The sequence below is a fragment of the Amborella trichopoda genome, chromosome 2 (assembly GCF_054954075.1).
Source record: "Amborella trichopoda isolate Santa Cruz 75 chromosome 2, AtrichopodaSantaCruz75HAP2 v2.0, whole genome shotgun sequence".
Lineage (NCBI taxonomy): Eukaryota > Viridiplantae > Streptophyta > Magnoliopsida > Amborellales > Amborellaceae > Amborella > Amborella trichopoda.
Window position 1 is genome coordinate 40423915 of NC_142337.1, and position 14654 is coordinate 40438568.

General features: G+C 45.2%; 1 protein-coding gene across 10 annotated transcripts in view; it reads right to left on the bottom strand.

The window, feature by feature from the left end:
* Nucleotides 1-13374: 13374 nt before the first annotated feature.
* Nucleotides 13375-14654, bottom strand: part of LOC18425451 (peroxynitrite isomerase Rv2717c) — a 29543-nt gene continuing 28263 nt past the window's right edge. For 7 of the 10 annotated variants that reach the window (XM_088860087.1, XM_006829994.4, XM_088860083.1 and 4 more), the window contains one exon: nt 13375-13909. In XM_088860087.1, the coding sequence (XP_088716213.1) occupies nt 13790-13909 (120 nt within the window). In that variant the 3' untranslated portion in view covers nt 13375-13789. Of the gene's footprint in view, nt 13910-14119; nt 14225-14654 lie in introns of all 10 variants that reach the window. The other 3 variants (XM_088860088.1, XM_020662021.2, XM_088860084.1) reach the window with 1 other exon arrangement.

The following is a 14654-nucleotide window of genomic DNA, read 5'->3' on the forward strand; positions in this document are numbered from 1 at the left end:
TTCTTCTTTTCACGCATTTTATTTTGAATCTCTTGTTTCCCCTTATTTGGGAAAGGGGCAGTTATGGCAAGAATCCACATGCTTATCAGGAGGGTGTCTGATTGCTTTCCCGGAGTGCCACAGATGTGCGGTTGTATTTTTAGGATGTAACTTTAGATTCGTAACCCCACGACTTCAGTAAGGTTTGCTTAAAGTCCCACCCTTGAGACTGGCGGTAGCGTGCACCTTTAGGACCTCACACCCACATAGGGAGAACCCTGAGGGGCTCTCATGGTGGTGCACCGACTTCCCTCGACGTAAAGGACTTGCCTTGGGATGAAGTCGTGTAGGGAGGTCAAGGGGGTAAGAGCTCCACCTCATCTGGATGTGGGGGAGGTTGAGCGTTCTGTGCTGGGGCGACTGACCGCTCCTGATTGCTCCCTCCTGCTCCGAGCTAGCGAATCTCTTATGTATGGGATGCAGGTGTTGCGTCCGCATGATGAGCAGCGTTACTGCCAGTGTCCTTTGGCCTTAGACGGTCATGATACACCAGCCATGGTGGCAAAGCGCTGAAGGTAGAAGACTCGAGAGTATTGTTAACAGAGCCTCGAGCCCGCTGTGTTCCCAATGAGAGTGAGGACATTGATAGGGTATCCTCCCTCGACTGAGTTTGTTCATCAATCATGGCTATCCATCTGTCTTGGATGTATCCTTGAAGGATGTTCAGGAACCCGTAGTAGTGGCATAGGTCATGATCACTCAGCTGGTGGTAACGGCACCACGGGCCTTGGCTTTCGCCAAAAGAGTAGGGAGATAGTAGGGTGGAGGCTCAGTCTCAGGGACTTCATCGTCCAGCTCTTCGTGGATTGTGACCACATGACAGGCTTCGAGTGTCTCGAAAGCCTTCTTAAGGTCCTCCAACTTTATTTGCCCCTTTTCATCAGGGCTTCGATGTAGTCCTTAAGCTGGAAACAGTCTTCCACAGGGTGTTCCAACATTTGGTTGAACGCGCAGTAGTTGGGATGATCAATCCATCCTACGTGGTCTGGCCTTTAGCTAGGCGGGAGGGTCACCATGTCTTGCTCAATCAACATCGTGAGGTTGGCACCCATGCCCTGCTTAAACTATATTGTTGATTGAGCTTTCGCCTGAACTCTTCGATTTGTAGCTTTGTTGCGGTGGCATCCTGCTGTAGTCTTGCTTTTCGAGTGGCAGCTGTTGTGTCGACCCCCTTAATTTGTGGTTGCAAACCCCAGGAGGTGTCCAATGTCTGTAAGGGGGATGCATTGGATGTGGGTTGGGAAGCGGTCGTAACCGCTGCACTGATTAGTTTGTTGGACTAATCGGCACTAGAGTTAGTCCTGCTGCCCCGAAATTGGCCCCTTGCTGAGGTTTGAGCCGAGTCTCCACCATGATGCTTCAGCAAGCTTTCACTCTTAGCTGCCTTAGTGATCATTTCAAAGAAAGTGGTGGGGTTGGAAGCTTCAACATGTAGGGAGATTTCTCTCCTCATGTTTCTAATGCATGTCTATACAGCTTCAACCTCGCCCAGGGGGATGCTTTGGCACATGGCGAGGTCTCTCTACTGCTGGATATATTGGCCCACTTATTCGTTGGGGTATTGGGCGATGGTGAGGAGCTCTATGGCCTGCACATCTAGCTCTACTGCGTAGAAGGGTTTGTAGAAGAGTTGTTCCATCTCCTGTTAGGAATGGATCGAGTTGGGCGGTAGGCGAGCATACCATTTAAAAGCAGGCCTGACTAGGGTCTCCACAAATTGTCAAAGCAGCAACCTGAAGTCTGATGCTGATTCTTAGTAGGCAGACATGAAGTGGGCTATGTGTTACTGAGGCGAGCCCGTGCCATCAAAGATTGGTAACCGTCCTTTTTGAGAGTCGACAGGGAAGGGAACCTGATCAACAGAAGGTGGATAAGGCTTTTGGTACGGGACGAGGTCCCGTGTCCTTGACGTCTACAGCTCCCTGATGTTTTTATTGTTCATCTGCTACGCGTCCTCCTACATGAATACCGAAGGTGTCGCTTGAGGGGTTACGTCGAGTCGAACTTCGGAAGAGGAGTGAGGATTGGGAGGCCTTGGTGCCAGCACAGATGGGGGAGGCTGAGGCCTATACTCCTTCCATTGTGGCGGTTCAAGGGGAGAGTTGGTCTCTTGGTGGGAGGAGATCGTTAGCAACGCTTTCTTGAGCCCTTTGAGCGTGTCCAAGATGTTGTTCAGGAGATTTTTGGGCTCCTCTCCGTCTTGGCTTACCGTCATGACCTCGACAGGTCGGTTTGAATCAGGCATTTCGGAGGGAGGGGTGACCTTGGTCCTCTTCATGCTCCGATCAGGAACCCCAGAGAGCAGAGGCTGGACTTGCCCTGTTTGGGCTCAAACTTGCTTGATGGCCCAAGTGAGTACGGGCTCGGGGTGACCTAAAGGACGACCTATTGTTGGGCTTAGAGCTTGAAGGCCTTGGGGCCCCTCCTCATCCACCGGCTCTTGACGGCCTTGGGTCTGAAGGTTTGGCGAAGTGGGGTCACCTTCTTATGCTCTGACAACGTTGGAGTGTGCGACACTGCTGTCTTTGGGCTCCTTTGTGTCACACATAAGGTGAAACCGGTTTTGGCTAATGAGGCCCTTCACGGAAGAACACATCAACTTTCGTTGGAGGAGGGGAAACTCCATTTCCCTAGCTTCCTTGAGCCGCAAGCCTCGGTAGACTTTCCCCCAGAGTCAAAATTGGGTCCAGTCCCCTTCCCAGCATGCCTGCTCTAGCGATGCATGGGAGGAGTTGATAAGCTCTTGTAGAGTGAGACATCCAAGAAGAAGGAGTTTCGGTGGTGGATGTAGAGTTTGAGGGCCATCGGCAGGGAAAATGGTACGATCGGCAGTCACGAGCAACGTCCTTTCCGTTTGGATCTCAAGCCGAGAGGCAACTTGTGGATGCACAAGGCGCAGCACAGAAAGGACGATGCTCGGAGGGAACTTCTTTGAGTACCACACAGTGAGTGGTGTGGGAGTGATGGGTGGAGCGATAGTTGCTTGCCTTTCTCCGCAGCCAGGAGTTTCCTTTGACCTGCATGTGTGTGCATGATCCATAGTGGTTTATGGGTTGGCCACAGGGCTAGTTCCTTGTGTGGTGAAGGGCGGGCTGCGGTTACAACCACCCATTTAGCCGATGATGTTGTGAGGCCTCTTGAATGCATGTGCATCTACATGAGGGACTTTTGATTGTCTCAAAAGTCACGTGTTAGTCGGGGGTTGGATCTTAAGCTACCCCGAGTCATGGATTTGACATGCATGGCATGGGTGGCATCAGAGCCACCAGCTCTACGCCCATGTCAAGAGTGACCAAAAATGGTTTGAGAGACCAGGGTAGGGTGCTGTCTGCCCTGATTCATTATTATGGCAATCGGACTGTCAGGAAGTCTATAGACATAGGTATGCGTGGTGAAGTAACCACGCAAGATGGCATGGTAATTTCCAATGGGTGGTATGTGCACAGGGGTGCCAATGTTGGTGATGCCCCCATGTGAAGAGGACGGCATCACCTTTTGGCTATTAGCGATGAAAGCAATTCGATTATGATTGACTTAGTGACGAGAAGTGGTGGAATGGGGGCCGCTTTTGGATCTGTGGCTAGCGGGGTGCCTGCCAACAACAAGGTGTTTTAGTGAGGGGGCGGCAGTAGAGTCACTGGAGTAGTGGGCATTAAAGGGTCTACCCCCAAGGCCAGATGAGGCGAGGTGAGGGGCCAGAGGGTCCGTGCCCCGAACTTTCTCAATCAAGGCTGGGATGGTTGGGCCAGTATGACTGTATAGAAGGCACACTAGGGAGGGAGGACTGAACGATCCAGCCTCCCTAGCAGTGGCCACAGGTATGGGGATGTAGAACACCCCGACCCAGAGGAAGGAGGGATAAACGAATCCCATATCAAAGTGAAGAGAGGAGAAAGAGAGGTTGATACCTAGAAATGGCTCGAGCCAATGAAAGGGTGACGAGTCCCTAGTGGATTAGCCAGTTGATGTCGGTGGGGTCTTGGTTTCCCTCCCGATGAGGAAGCGGAAACCCTCTCTTGAACAATCATGGAGGTCTGGGGCGTGGTGCACGCACGGGCCCTCTTGCTAACAGATAGGAGGCTGACGGTGAGAGAGTTTTGGCGAGCCATATGTCAAAACAGTCGTGCCGATGAGATGAACATACTCCCAAAGTTAGGGCTTATTTCATCTCAGGATGAGGGAGATACAATCATGGACAGTTCAGCCCTAAATTGGAGAGCACAGTTTCCATATGTGGAAGCTGGTTATCCGAGGGTGCACCAGGATTGCGTGCGGCATACCCATTTTTAGTAAGTCGGCCACAGTTGGTCCAAGAGTGTCTGAATAGCTCGAAATTTGGTACCCAGGGGTTTTTTGAACCTTCTAAATCCAACGAACACGACCTGGTGGTCGTTTGAAGCTCATAAAATAAGGTTGTCGTAACAGGGTCTCTTTTTGGTATGATAGAGGCAGAATTTTAAAAATGGATTTGGCATTTGATCCACCTTAATCTTATCAGATTGCGACAAGACTTAGCGGGCATTCTTGGGGGACCCTTAACCACGTTTTGGGGCCATTCTGGGACCATCAGGAATTATACTCAGCATAAGGGCTTATTGACCTACTGCTTCCGTAGTCCACAAGCATTTTGGTTCCTGTAGTCTTAGGTCACAAACTACTCTCTACTTATGCAAACTGGGGATAACAAGTGTCGAAAAATACACTTCAACACCGTCATCTACCATTCTTCTAAGCTTCTCCTTTCTCTGTTGTCTTCTCTCTCTTCCCCGAATGACAGTTCAGTCACCTTCTCCCTTCCGTCCCCCTTCTTTCTCTTTGATCTTTTCTCTCTTCCCCGAACGGTAGCTCAACCGCCATCTCGTCCTCTCCCTTCCTTCCCCATTTTTCTTCTTCTTCTGTCTTCTCTCTCCTCCCCAAACGGTAGCTTAACCACCATCCTGCTTTCTCTCTGCCATCTGCGTGCATACTCATCCCTATGCGCGTCGTGGTTCCCGAGAGAGTGGTCTCCAGACCTTTCTCATCGAGAACGCAAGTCCCTATCAGTCGAATCCTCCCCTACTCGATCGGTGAGATCGAGGCACTCAACCAGTCGTCTCTTGATATGACAAGGTGAAGTGAGCGATATGCTAGCGAGGAGAACTCGTTCCATTGAAGACAAGGAGCCTCTCCTTCTAGTAATCGGGGGGAAATGGACACAGGTCAATGTAAGAAGGGTAGGGCTTCTGGTAGAGGGATGTCTCTTGGGGATCTGCCTATCCCGTAGCCTACGGCTAACCATAGCATCGATGTTAGCTTGCAAGACTTCTTGAGGGGAAGAATGGTCATGAGAGTTGGGAGGAGGCGGCTATCTTGGAAGCTCCTCAACCGGATGGGGGAGCTGAGGAGAATCAGCCCCATGGTGAGATGAGTTCCCAAGGAACCTGACACTCTCCATCTGTTCAATCTTCTCCATCATACGGCCTATCAGGCCTTTCAGTCGAACCAGACGTTCCTTAGGTTCGTTGTCAGGCTGTTCGTCGACCATCACGCTAACTCTCTCTTTAAGGGAGAGGTCTCCTACACGACGAGGCTTTAGGTGTAGGATATCAGTCAGCAGGGGCTAGAATTGCCCCTACTAAACTTGGGCCCTAAATGCGAACTGGGTGAGAATCAGTTCGCAATGGTCTTTGGACTATGGGCATTGCAGGCTTGGATCGTCTCCTACAACGGTGACAACTGCGCAGGCCTCTACCTCTCTCTCTTCGAGCTTGGTTGTCGTCAGCAATTGGTAAAAGGGATTCTAAGCAAGGGGGTTAGCAGGTTTGCTTACCCTAGGCTTTCCAGGCATCTTCTTCATCCTTATGCCTCTCTTATGCTTGATTGTCAGGTTCTGGTATACTTTCTTCTAGAACCGAGAATAGAAACGTAGTTGGGAACGATCGGCCTTCTTCAAGCAGGACAAAGCTACCTCCATGAGTTGAGGTAAGGGATAGGGGTCGACCATGACAGTATATTTTTACATTTTAGACTGTCTTGGCCTAGAGAGAAAAGGATAAAGAAGGACCTCTCCGGTGAAGGGAGACTTGCCCCGAGCTTACTTCTGAGCTCCAGGGAACACATGGGCTTGAAGAGGGGACTGCAGGATGGTACTCTTGAGGAAGACCTTTGAGTACCACATCTGCAAGGTTTTCACTGGAGGAGAAGGGGTGAACGGGGGAGGAGTTGGCTGTCGGTGGCCTTTCAGCTAGGAGCTTGGTGGAGACAGTGGTACCGGCGCGTGTGCACTAATAGAAGAAGGTCTTCGAGTGACTTGGGGGTCAACCCGAACTCGAGCGACAGGTCCAGGCTTGAAAGGCCTAGTGCCGCGAGTATTGCGTGTGAAGGAATGGCCTTATGACAACCCCTCACAGAGTGAACATGCATGTGCTGGGAGGGACGACAAGGAGGTCGCCTCTCGCGTGCTCGAGAATGTGCAATGGCAGGGCTGCCCCGAGCGGTGCAATGGACATGTAAAGAATGTACAGGGTCAAGTCCAAGAAGACCCAAACCCTGATAATGACCCGAAGCAACTTGAGGGTAGTCTCGAGGTGTAGCTCGAGTGGATGAACCATGAGATTTGGTGAGTGTGTGGGAGGTGAAGGTCTTTGAGCCTCCTCCTCGGTGTGTCAAGCCTCTTGCTATAGAGACTCAAGGTGGAAGGGCATGAGGGGGGCCTTACGGCAACCCACTGGAGCAATGGCAAGTGATCTGCTAGTCGCGGAAGAGGAAAGGACAGCCTTGTTGCTGCTCTGAGTAGTTGGGTGCCTCGATCTCATTGGTCGAGTAGTGAAGACCCGGCTGACAGGGACCAGCGTTCTCAAGAGAAACCTCGGGGGCTAGAAATCGCTCTCTCGGGAACTGCAATGCACGTACGGGTGGATACTCTCGCGGATGCAAGCAAGGTACGAACTAGTGAGAGAGGAATTAAGGTCGTAAGGCGAGACTTACCTCAGGTCCGTGACACACTCGGGCTAGCTCGCATGGGTGCCCTCTTAGATCATGAAGAAAGCCTCCCAAGTTTGAGACTAGTTTGAACTCGCCTCTCTTAACCTCCTTGCTTCTTTCCTGTAAACACACACACACATAAAATTTCCAGACAAGTGGGTTAGGGGAGCCCAACTTGTCCTTGGATCGAGCATACACGTACATGTATTCCCAAAGGAGAATGAAATGGGGGAAGATGGTATTGTATAACTAAGTAGAGAAAGAGAAATAAGGAAGAGGATGGAAGAGAGAAGAGAGTAGAGTTAAAGGAAAATGAGAGAAGATAAAGAGAGGGCAGAAGAGGATGGAAGAGAGAAGAGAGTCAGAGTTAAAGGAAAATGAGAGAAGATAAAGAGAGGGCAAAAGATAGTCAAATAGTGCGAGGGAAGGGGGAGAGAAGGTTGAGAAAGAGAGAGGAGGTAGAGAGATAGTGAGAGAGAAAGGGGAGAATATTAAGAAAGAGAGGGAGAAGTTAGAGAGATAATCAAGAGAGAGGGGGAGAGAAGACAGAGAGAGTAGAAGATAGTGAGAGATGACGAGACAGCGGCTAAGCCACTGTTCGGGGAAGAGAGAGGAAATCAGAGAGAAAAGAAGCTAGAAGGCAGGGAGAAAGCGAGATGACGGTTAAGCCATCGTTTGAGGAGGAAAGAGAAGATAGAAGAGGTAGAAGAAGGGGGAAGTAAAAAGGCGAGACGACACTTGAGCTGTCGTTCGAGGAAGAGAGAAGATAGAAGAGGATGAAGGAGGAAGGAAGAGAGAAGGCGAGACGGCGGCTGAGCTATCGTTCGAGGAAAAGAGAGAGAAGACAGAAGAGGAAGAAGAAGCTAGAAGAAAGGGAGAAGGTAAGACGGCGGCTGAGCTACCTTTAGGGAAGAGAGAGAAGACAAAAGAGGAAGAAGAAGCTAGAAGAAAGGGAGAAGGTGAGACGGTGGCCGAGCTGCCAGTCAGGGAAGAGAGAAGATAGAAGAGAAAGGAGAAGTTTAGAAGAAGACGAGACAACGTTTGAAGCCTACCAATCTGAGAAGAGGCTCAGGCTGTCACTCGGGGAGTAGAGGGAGAGGACACAGAGCAAGAGGACAAGACATCGGCTGAAACCAGCCACTTTGGGAAAAGGCTCAAGCCGCAGCTTGGGGAGTAGAGGGAGAGGAAAAAGAGAGGAAGAAAGGGAAGAAGAGGAGAGAGAAGAAGCAGGGAGAGAGAAGAGGACAAAGAGAGAGCAGGAGGAGAGAGAGAAGGGATAGAGGGAAAGAGGAAGAAGATACAAAAGGAGGAGAGAGAAAAAAGAGAGAAAAAAGGGGAAAGAAGAGGGGAGGAGAGAGAAGGGAGAGCAAGAAAGATGAAGAAGAGAGAGAAAGAGGAGAGAGAAAGAAGGGAAGAAAAAAAGAAGAGGAGAGAGAAGGAGGAGAGGAGGAGAGAAAGGAGGAAAGAGAAAGAGGAGAAAGAGAAGGAAGAGAGGGAAAGAAGGAGAGAGAAGGAGGAGAGAGAGAAAGAAGAGGAAAAGAAGGAGAAAGAGAAGGAGGAGAAAGAACGGAAGATGAGAGAGGAGGGAGAAAGAAGAGAGAGAAAGAGGAGAGAGTAAGAAGTAGGGGAGAGAGAGGGAGGAGAGAGAAAAGGAAGAGAAGAGGAGAGAGACAAGAGGCGGAGCTAACGGCCTGGCTGCCAACCCCCGCTTCACATGTGGGAAGGGAGAGAGTTACCTATTGGGTCTTGACTCGGCGGTTAAGATCAAGGGCAACGAGTAAAATATTCTCTCTCCTCTCTCTCTAATGAATAGTAAGCAAAATAACTCAAAACAAAGAGCTCTCAAAAGGAAGCTTTTATGTAAAAGTAAAGGGGGAATCGAAATATTATCCAAAGACCTTGGGATCAAACGTCATCCAAAAAAGGATCCATAGGTTATTTATAGGCAACCATGGGAAACATGGGTGGATGCCCAAAAACTAACCTAATTGCTAAAAAATAGATCCTTGTTTAGTTAAAAAATGCTAAAAATTAGGGGTAAAATGACGACTTTTCCCCGTGCCCACAACAAGCTGAGTAATTTCAGATCAATCCCTGCCACGGCCATGAACTCACGTGAAATTCTTGTGGCTATCATGGGGCTCTTCCGGCCGTTGTCCAGCCAAAATAATATTGAAAACTTGTAGAGCTCGGTGTGGTGGTCATTTTGGTATAGGTTTTGAGTCATGAATCGACGTTTTGGGCCGCTAACGTGAGGCAACAAGATTTGTGAGAATCTTACAATTTTAGATTCAAGATCTCACCTATTTCTTGATTGTTTTCCTCGATTTCTTTGTTGTAGATTGAAGAGCAAGTCACCATGATCATTTTGCAACAAGAATGGCTCGATTTGGTGCCCGAATGACCACTTTCTCAACTGGGGAATTTTGTCCGAAATTGGAATTCCGATGGCTAGAAATTGCCTCTTCTTAGTCCCTAAAATACAGTGAATCCGATCGTTTGTCACGCGCGAGGTTTGGCACGAATGAAGTCCTCAACCTTGTGGTCGCGATGCATCCATTTTCAGGCCGATCAGGTATGCAAGCATTGTGATACGACTGTTTGATCAAAGGGACCTTCTTCTTCAAACTTCCTGCAACTTCTGCTTTTCCATGGCGATCTTCTCTCTTTTGATTTCTCTTGGCTTAGGCTATGCCATCGGGCATGCCATATATCAAAAAGATCGAGCCGATGAGACAAACATACTCTCCAAATTTTAAACTCATTCTGACGTAGGATGAAGGAGATACGGCCATGGGAAGTCCAACCCGAAATTGGAAAACACAGCTTCCATAAGTGGAAGCTGGTTCGCCGAGGGTGCACCAGGATTGCATGCGGCCTACCTATTTTTGGTAAGTTAGCCGCAGATTGGTCTAAAAACATCTGAATAAGCCGAAACTTTGTACCCGGGGATTTTTCGAACGTTCTAAATCCAACGAAAGTGGTATGCTGATCATTTGAAGCACCGGTGATAGGGCTGTAGTTGCAAGGTCTTATTTTATAATGCTAGAGGCAGGATTTTGAAAACTATTTTAGCGTCTGATCTGCCTTAACTACGTCGGAGTGTGACGAAACTTGGTAGTTGTTCTTAGGAGACCCACCGTCAACCATATTTTTAATCATTTTTAGGCCATTCTGGGAGTGCTGAAAATTCAACTCTAAATTAGGGCTTATTATACTCCTACTTATGTGGTCCACAAGCATGTTGGTACCCACGGACCTAGGTCGCAAATTGCTCTCTCCTTATGCGTACCGGGGATAACAAGTGTCAAAAAATACCCTTCAACAACGGTTGCTCAAATTTAAGCAATTTTTATACGATCGGAAAGCTCGTGATCCCTACAACAACATAGTACCACTCAAAACACTAGAAAGAGGTTATACAACAAATCAAAAAGAAAACTGAGATAAGCATTAATAGGAAATGATTCAAAATGTAAACAGAATCAACGACCGAAAAAGTCTCGGACCTTAACATCTTGCCTCCATGGAAGGTGGTGACAAAACCGGCCTTAGCCATCTTAGGACCCGAAACCAAGCACTTCCTCATTTCAAGAGCATAAAGTGCTTGTTTATGGATCAAGACTTTTTCATTCTTCATTTCAAGCACATAATCACCAACCCCTAAGACCTCGATCTTTTGATTTCTTTTCATAAATATGTGTTGCTCACCTGGACTCACAGGAGCAAAAGCACAGAAGCCATCTTTGTTTTTTGTTACGTGAGTCATAGCTTCCAACTCAAGATACCCAGATGTTCCTTTGGGGTCGATTAGTAAAGACCACACATGCAATGTCGTTGTTGGCCCCAGGATTTTTGTTGAATCAACAATTTTTAGTTATGTAGTTAACTTTCTTGCATACATGACAAGTCATCGTCTCTTTCCTTTTCCTATTGTCTCTCTCGTTATTTGTATTCTTTCCCTTTCCCTTATTAGGCTTAAAGAAGGGTGGAGATTTTACCATATGTACAGTTTCTTTTAGACCCAGTGTGCGTGTTGCTCCTTTGAGAAAAGTAACGAGCTCCTCTAGTCTTGGAGCCGTTTATCGAGCAGATAGGGATGTGACAAAAGCCTCCCATGAATTAGGGAGAGAGTTCATCATGTGAACCATTTTCATTGGTTCCAGGGTCTCATGCAGGTAGCCTCCATCTCTTGAAGAAGTGCACAAAAAGTATGCACATATTCTGCTATCTTTGCGCCTTTGACCATCTTTAGTTCGTTATAGATTGCCTCATAAGGGTAGGATCCACTTATTCTTTCTCAAGCCTCTCATGCATACCTTTTTATCGTTTTACTTGGTGCATACTCGGATGTATATGAGTCAGTCATAGAGCAAAGTAGTATATGCTTAGCACACATGTCTTTATGCTTCCATGAAGTGTATGTGCCTTTTGTAGCTTGTGATGAGTTGCTTCTCGGATAGCGAGGACGACGCTGAGACAATATCTTATTCAAACCCTCATCATAAAGCCCATAGCCTATTTTGCGCTTCCATGAGGGGTAGTTTGTTTCATCGAACGTTTCGGTCTTTGGGATCTCAGAGATAAACATGAGTGCAGCAATATTTCTTTTCCCAAGATAATACAATTCTAAAAGAAAATAAAAATTCCTATGGGCAGCATGAAACTCTCGCTCTGATACCATTGAAAGGTGGACAAGGTGATATAGCACGATGTATATACTTTTTTTTATTATTATTTCTCACACCGACTAGAACATTTACAATGATCTAATTACAATAAAATCGACTCAAAATAATAAATAAATAACTAAAAGTGGTTCTCACTTACTTCCACTAATTACAACTTTATTTTATTGGAATAAGAAATGACAAGAAATAAATAGATTGCAAAACATAAAGTAAAAAAACCATAAGATTATCTCAACCGAACTTAGAACACCCCACACCCGGTCTCCTCCTTCATTGGTGCACGAGATCAAATGGTCTATCTCGAATCTGCCAAGTATGAGAAAGCTCAGGTTATCCCCCAAATGTGAGAGCATGGAACAAATATGGTCAAGGCCTCAATGCCTTAGAACAATTTGAGTGAAGCGTGCCACCTTCTTGAACTAAGTGGGGCATGCCCCCTCTTTCGATCTCTTATGGGGCATGCCCCCTCTTTCGATCTCTTATGGGGCATGCCCCCTATCTCTCTTAAAGGAGAGAAGAGACCTTAAGAAAGAGAGAGAAGAACCAAGGGTAGTGTGGCACTTCAACATAGATCAAAGAGAAAAGAAGGGAGGTATTTTGTGCAAAGAATGAGAGATGCGGGGTGCTTTACCTGTGGGGTAAGAGATTTGTGTCATTCAAACCTTAGATCAATCATCATGATCCAAATGATGATACAGAACCTTATCCTTTAACTTCCCGAGCTTTATTCCATCAAATATTAAGTTATGGAAAATATGAGGTAATACCTCTTTTTGTTTAAATCTCTTTTCTATTCCCTTTAAGAGTCCAAACTCCTTTGGATTCCATAAAGCATATCTTGTTTTTAATTGACTAAGTCAACAAGATTATCTTAGTCAACAAGACATGATCTTAATTAATACATAATCCAAAATAAGTAGAGTGTGCCATCTAGAGGCCCTAGTGGGGCCCAAACGCACATCCCATTGAGGTCCGTAATGGGCTTTCAAATCTCCTATGAATTTTAAAAATAATAAAATTCATTTTTAGATTTTGGAAAATATACTTAAATTTTATATTCCTTTGAATATTTAAATACTAAAATTGAATATTTCTTATTCTATAAATTTGTTTTGTAAAAATAAAATATCCAAATACTCATAAAAATTCAAATAATCAATCTAAAAATCATTAAACATCAAAATAATTAAAACCAAATAATTTTGGTGATAATCGAATACATCTAAGTCTAAGATTTTATAATATTGTTGAAGCACTCTATCTTCTAATATGGACTATAATTCACATTTGCTTTCTCAAACTGGCCCAACAATTACCATGACCCACAGACCACAAGGATTCATAATTGAGCTATCAAAATGAACTAGACCGGATACAACCATTTCTAAAACTTGAAATTCATTTTTTTCTCATGTTCATGCATCTTGAGATCGAGATGATCAATTTGAAGAAATTTGAACATCAAAATAACTTCTTCTAGTGAAATTTTTTATGCAGGCTCTAATTTGATTGTTTAGAGCCTCGGCTCTATATAAACTTTTCCATTTTTAAAATTTTTAAATAACACATAAATTGACGAATATTTATAGGATTCAATAATTTTTTGGTTCAATTCAAAATAGATTGATCATTTTTGTGGAAATTTTGATAAATTTATCAAGCTATATGAAAACCAACAAAGTTTACACATACTTTTGAGATCGATTTCCAATAAATTGTAATTTACAAATTTAAAATAAACTTTTAATATCGCACTATTGAATAAAATAGTTCCCCATATGAAACTTACTACACCAATTTTTCAGACAAGTTCTAGGGAAAACTGCTTCGCTTTCCCATGGAAATTATCAAACCGGAGAAAATGATTGCACTAACTTTCAGATGTTTCTAGAACCCCAAGTATTCTCAAGAGTTCTCTGTGAAATAGTAAAAAATTATCAAACCAAGCCTAAACTAAGAATAGATAAGGCGCCAACTCTCAATCATCTTCTTCAAATTGTGATTTAGGAGGGAGGGGAGTACATGGGGAGTATAAATGCTCCAAAGAGGTTAGGAAAAGGTGGAAAACGGGGTCCTCTGTTGATAAAGATGAACAATCATATCTTCTTAAGCAGGCCTCTCAAATGCGGCTGTAGAGTTGTTGAATTTGTAGCCATCTGAACCACGTAAACTAGTTCTCCACTAATAAACTCAAAAGTTCGGGTTATTTCTCTCACCTGCAAATGGTACAATCTGTTAGAAAGCAACATTCATCACTTCCGTTTTCCACATTTCGTTTGCTCTTTTTGAATTAATATGCTTACAAAAAAAGTCATCTTTCATCCGTTTAAAAAAAAAAAAAAACAAGTCAAAATCTTTCTTCTTCATTTTCTTTTTTTTTTTTAGTATGCATCTTTGCTGATTATTTTAAAAAACTTAGAACTCACATTTTAACAAGGGGGTCCACCTTAGAGTAGCAACATGCCAAAGTAGAAGAATATACATGAAGTCCACACCACAAAGGATGATCGAGTAGAAGCCCATAAGAACAGCTTGAGTAGGCAACAAAATAAACATTTCAAATTGCAATCGAATTTATTTTCACAAAATCAAAAGAATGATTCCAAGCAACACAAACACTTTGCCATAAAATCTACCAGAAGCCTCAGGCAAGAAGGAAAGATTCACAGCCCCAAGCAAGCCCAAACTAGAGATGCCTTATGTTCACTAAAATCTGGAAAAGGTCCACTACTCCACAGTATTTATAGCTATTAATGAACATTGGGAGGACTACACATGTCCAACTTGATTGGAGCAAAAAAAAAGAACTGCATGGGTCTGGGGAGATCTGGGACAACGGGAAGCACCCAACCACTGCTCAACCAGTATTCTCATATCCAATCGATTAGGCTAATCAGGTATTGATGGTGAAAAAATGAAAAATTTTCAAAATCTAGAAAATTGACGGTCCAATCTCTTGAA